Genomic DNA, 6,000 nt, shown 5'->3' with positions numbered 1-6,000 from the left:
TCACTGACACCCAGTAGTGAAAACACAGCTGCTGACGTAAAATAGAAAACTGACTCAGCCATGGAGAACAATGTGTTGTGTATGCCAAAGTAAACTTCAGCCCCATATCTCATAGTGTGTGTTGGACAAAGTGAGAGAGGGGGCGTTAATCTTTAGAAATTCTGATAATAGTATGTATATGAACCTTTCTGGAAAATCTTTGGCTTTAAAGATTCTAGCAGATCCTCTGCAGATCAACTGATCCTCAGCATCCACGGTATGGCCATTAAAACCAAACGCTCAAAAAGACAATTTTTTCTAAAATCAGAAGTTTAGTGTATCTATGATAGTTATGATAGATTTAGTGTATGTATTCTATAATCTCTAGAAAGAACTAAGTATGTCTGTACTAAAGTTCATTTTTAAAGGTGATATGTGTCGTTTTTTTGTCGGAAGTGTTAATATTTATCTTAGAAGTAAGGCATTTGTTGTTGGATTTCTGAGAAACATGTAATCACTGTGGCTCTGTAGTATGGGAATTTAACAGATCTCGTCTCTATAGTCTTGAGTCCAGGAATCAGAATACACTTGCAAATGTTTTATTCTATTTTTAAATGTTAAAGTCTGTTTGGTGATGCTAGTGTCACAAAAATGACACACTTTACCTTTAAAACCTCTTGCACTAAAATTTTTATGGCTGTCCCAAGGTCCACTGCTGGCTTCCCAACAAATGCGTGTGTCAGACCAAGTGGCTCTCTCTTTATCCCATAGACGATGCATAGAAACATGGGAATCCTGGCATTCTTGGCCAGGTGATGGGATGGAAAACAGCCTGCATGGTAGGCTCATGGTGATGAGAGCTATTAGCGTACCAGCGCCTGCCTAAAGCCTTCGTGAAGCTTTAGTGAAAAGCTCTGCGAGGATTTAACATTGAGTGACCTTTCAGTTAACAGCTAAATGAGTCAACAATTGGCATAAAAATTACAGCCTTAGATACAGTAATAAAATATAACAAAAGTCACTTTTATTGAATATGATTTTACAGCTTTATTTAAGCATAAAGTAGAAGTGTTCAAAAGGATGGTTTTAGCTAGTAAACAATTAAATTACTTACAACAATTTAATGCTATATTATCCAAACTAAATGAAACATCAGTAAAATAAAGGTGTTTAATAAAATAAAACATCAGTTGATAACTTTATTAATCTTTAAAAACTGCAATAATTATTTACACTTATTTCATCAAAGTTACTATATATATCAGGTTGGGTTAACCTCCTGGCTGTCTAAAGTGGACAGGAACAGATGAACGGTTTGAGTATTGTGCATCGTACATCATTGAACGCCAGATTATCTGAAAATAGACAAAGCTTTGTTAAACTGGTAAAGACAGATCATGAAAAAGAGGAAAACATCAATATAAAAGAAGAACAGAGGTGAAAGAGTTAAAGGATTATATATTATTCCTTTAGATTATCTGTGATGAATGCAACTTTTTGTAAATGGTTGTTCAGTAGCAACACTTACACCATGTCTCTACACAGTTCTCCTGCCCACCAGCATTATTGGGTTCTCCAGCAGCCCAGCCGTTATAGCTCCACGGCGTTCCATCCAACCATATGAAATTACGTGTCTGTCAAAACAGGAAAGTCACTTAATAGAGATATGGTGGCGAAATGAATAAACCTGCAAAAAAGTGGAACACTGCAAAACAAATGAACATACATTAAAGATTCTCCATCCTCCAAGCCATGCGCGAGTTCGGCCGCCATTCCGATCCATTAGCTTCCCTATTTCGCCAAGAATGTAGTTGTTTGTCACAGAGGCCAGGTGGCCATTATGGCAGATGGACTGACAGTGGAACTAAGGAGAACCATAGATGTTATAAAGTGAAAAGAAAAGAGAAATATAGTGTCATTAATAATTCAATAAGTCTTACTTAACCTGTTATTATTATTATGTAAATAATATAGTAAATATATTAAAACATACTGATATGTTTTATATGACATTAATACCTCAGCTTGATAGGCATTGAGGTGTATTGTGAAGAACTGGTAACATTTGCCCTGTAGGACAACTCCTCCACAAGTCCACCGCTCTGTAGACATATCACCACACTACAATCATCATTCCATATCTTACATTACAAACACACTGCAGTATTCAGTGCATTAGGCCAAGTATGCTAGTATCAGAGTTGTTTGCTATTTGTACACAGTGGTAAAACTAATATCATCTGAGGTGGTTTACCAATCTGTGTCCTTCGTCTTTCCCTCCCAGGTTCCATTTGTATTTCTGGATCTTCAGCTGTTATATAGTCAGCCTCAAGTGTAGGCTCCTCCTTTACTACATTTTCTTCTTCTTCATCTTCCACTTCTATATTAGTTTCAGACTCTAACTCTTCTACAGCTTCCTCCACAGGTACGATGTTTCTGTCCGTCTGAATGACAGTTATTTCTGGCTCAGGCTCTAGTTCTGTCTCTGGCGTCTCTTCAGTCAGGTAATCTGCCTCTAGCACAGGTTTCTCCAACATCACTTGTGTCTCTTCTGGTACTCTTTGTTCCTCTGTTGTTTCTGGCTCCAGCAGCACTGAGTCAGGCTCCACCAGACGTGAATCTGCAACAGCTTCATCCTGCACCAGAGGACCTGCTTCTGCTTTTGTTTGCTCTACTGTCGGTTCTTTTTCAACCTCTGGCACCTTCACCACTGGATCAGGAAGCTTCTCATCCTGAACTGGTGGACTGGCAAAAGCTACAGAAGCTAATGATCAGAAAGTAATAACGTTAATCAATCTAGAGATTAAATGTAATTATTTACCACTTTTAAGATTTAACTTGTTAGATATTGTAAGTTTTCACCAATAATGACTACTTCAAAAAAATAATGAGATATTTTGTTAAAGATGCATGATTATAAATAAGTAACTCAAAGTATACTCTCCAAGTTTTAAAAATAAGGATGCACTATTGTACTATTCCACTCTTAAAAGACCAAGATTTTACATAAGTAAAAAATAAAAACACTTATAATAGTGTTAACAGAAAGCAGCACTAAAATGCACAAGAGTATATATAAAAAAAATAGCACACATTGCTAAATATTAAACTAACACAGTTAATATTAACTGTATGTTTGAACGATATCTAACTAGAGCACAGATCATACCTGTTATGGTGAGAACCAGCAAGAGGAATTTTCTCATCTTGTCAAAAATCTCCAAAGAATTACTTTCTGCAAGGAGATGATTTGATAATAAAATCAACATCAATCAGTTATGTTAATTTTTTAATTTTTTAATTTTTTATTTTTTTGTCTGTAATTCATAAAAGCCCTCTTCATTTAAGAGGGACCTGGACTACTCCGAAAGAAAATGTTATTTATATTAACATAAACTTAGTTAAGTTAAAAATATTATTTAATATCACTGAATCAAGCAAAATAGATTAGGTTACACCAACTGCATTTAAGGGTTAAATCATTATGAACTGCAGATTATCACACTTTATTTTAAACCATCTAACAAAATTACTGCTAGTGTAAGAAAGAAAGAAGTGTTATTTTTCAGAAATATGAACAGTAGATGGTTATCCTCACCAGTGTTGATCTTGTTGGTCTGTGCTGACTCTTCACCTGTGTTTCTCTCAGTGCTGTGAGATCCAGTCAGTGCTTCTTATAAAAGACAGTTTTATGGCCTTTATCTTGTCACGTTTCTGAGTAGAATAGCTATTGCCATCACATGTATCACGTTTAAGACCTCATTATATTTTATTATTGTTTGCTTCTCTTGTAGTGCTTTAAAGCTCAGAGTACCAAATCACTTCAGTCTGAGATATGCGGAAGTTTGGATGTATTTTATTTTTTCCAAAATTTTATTTGCTAGGTTTATTAATTCTATAGTTTGAGAAACAATCTTTGGATTGGATTGACTTTCTGAGACCAGAAAGATACACTTTTCACATACTGCCTTTGACCTGATGTTACTTTTAGCCTATATTATGTATATTGTGCCAGGGTGACCATACGTCCTCTTTTTCCTTGATGGGATTCCTACATTGCCTAAAAATGTCAGGATTTTCGTTTTGTTCTAAGGTGTGCAATTACTTTCAGGGAAACGCATGGTACAGGCTGGTCTCGACCGCGTTACATGTCCACATCACTTCGCCAAATTATTTCATTTATTCCAAGGTATTTACAACAACAAAAGAACCAAAACCCACAATGACAATGACCAAGCAAATCAATACAGTATAAACAACATCATAAAAATACCAAATTATTTCCATGTTTTTGCCACAAAAAAACATGACAAGTCAGGGGCAGTCGTGGCCTGATGGTTAGAGAGTCTGACTTGTAACCTGAAGGTCGTGGGTTTCAGTCTTGGTACCAGATTATGCTACCAACACTGTATTTTTAATATTCAGGGCTGCAAAGTCAAACTCGTCAGCGGTGAAAAAGGTGACAAACCAAACTAACCCCAAACTACCCCAGAAAAAAATAGCCTAAGTCAAAAGTAAAAATAATCTTGTTTTTGGTTTGAAATAGGATTGTTTTGTTTACCCCATTGGCAGATTATTTTGCTTGTTTTAAGGAAAAACTCACTTAATTTTGACTTATTTTTTTCTGAAAACAAGACAATAATTTTTACTTAAATGCTTCTTGATTTAAGAATTTTTAGATATTTGGACTAGAAACGAGACAAAAACTCTAAGTAGGAAATCATTTTTTGCAGTGCACCATTCAAGGATAAACACCTTTATATGATTCAAAGACCTTTGAGCCACAACTACGGTCTACAATCAACAAGGATTGTTGTTAAAATGTTACATGAACTTAGTCAGGGCAAATAAACCACTGTAAATCTTCATTTCAGCACTCAGATTTTTGAAGCAGCTGACGGGCTAAATGCAAGGTGTTTCTCTGTCTTGAAACAGGCTGTTACACGCTGACACTTAGCTATGGCTTAGCGCTGCCTCCACATGAGCTGAGTGATATTAATATTAGGCTACTGTACATTATTGTATGTGTATACTTTACTTGTAGGTCGAACAGTTCTCAAATCGACTTCATGTCAGAGTAATACCTTACTGAAACAAATGTTAAGGTCGGGACTGAGGAGCATTTTGCAAAGGGTAGCGATAACGTAACTTAATCTTTATAGCTATTACAACAGCAGCCTAATAAGCCGCGGTCACACTAGGAGTTGCACCAACTAATCAACTAGTCGACTTTAATGCTCTGCCATGACGCTTTAAGCTTGACGTCGACTAGTCGCTGGTCCTATAGAGGGCGCAACAGTATAAGAAATCTCCGAATGACTTCCACATTTACGCTCCGTTTCCAAACAGTTAAAATGACAAACAAATGCACTCTGAAAGCACTCCACAAGACATGTGTGATTATATTACTGGATGCTCGAAATTGAACGGGATAATGCACATTAAACAGCTTATAGTACAGGTCAGTTAATCGCCATTCTAATGCGCTGTTGCTCTGTAATGCACACACATAGGCCGTTTCTCAAACGGAAGGCTGCATCCTCCGGAGGTCGCATATGTAGGCTGCATACGTCATCAAGCCTGGTTTATTTCAGTTAACTGAGCATTACATTCGTGAGTCAAACGCATATTACAACAATTTACACTTATAATGGTCAAATTTATAAATGTTAATATTCTAAAATAAGATCTTTTTTATGACGCATGCAGCCTTCAAATGCGACCTCCGGAGGATGCAGCCTTTCGTTTGAGAAAGACAGTAGCGCGTACATCACGCGTGCACAGAATCGTTCAGCGCGGAAATGTATTGTCAACACTGTTCTGCGATTTCTCAGTAAAATAGCTTAGAAACTGAAAAGTTCAAGCATATATTTCTTATTAACTAAATCCCACAGCTTCATTATTAATAGAGAGTCGCTGCCAGATAGAATTAATTCACACACGCAATCGCTCTCACTAATGCATTCATATGAATGTAATCTTTATTGTGCAACTTTATCTGTATGTGATTTAGAACGAGCA

General features: G+C 36.4%; 1 protein-coding gene across 1 annotated transcript; it reads right to left on the bottom strand.

Moving 5' to 3' along the window:
• Positions 1-1,056: 1,056 nt before the first annotated feature.
• Positions 1,057-5,486, bottom strand: LOC131547164 (eosinophil granule major basic protein 2-like). The gene is made up of 7 exons (XM_058787517.1): positions 3,578-5,486; positions 3,149-3,214; positions 2,234-2,743; positions 1,999-2,081; positions 1,706-1,843; positions 1,508-1,613; positions 1,057-1,334 (listed from the first exon to the last, which is right to left on the bottom strand). Exons 2-7 carry the CDS (start codon positions 3,183-3,185, stop codon positions 1,267-1,269), a joined length of 942 nt encoding a protein of 313 aa, XP_058643500.1. The 5' UTR covers positions 3,186-3,214; positions 3,578-5,486; the 3' UTR covers positions 1,057-1,266.
• Positions 5,487-6,000: the final 514 nt, after the last annotated feature.

The sequence above is a fragment of the Onychostoma macrolepis genome, chromosome 09, assembly GCF_012432095.1.
Source record: "Onychostoma macrolepis isolate SWU-2019 chromosome 09, ASM1243209v1, whole genome shotgun sequence".
NCBI classification, from domain to species: Eukaryota; Metazoa; Chordata; class Actinopteri; order Cypriniformes; family Cyprinidae; genus Onychostoma; species Onychostoma macrolepis.
The sequence above is the reverse complement of the archived record's forward strand: the minus strand, read 5'-3'. Positions and strand labels throughout refer to the sequence as shown.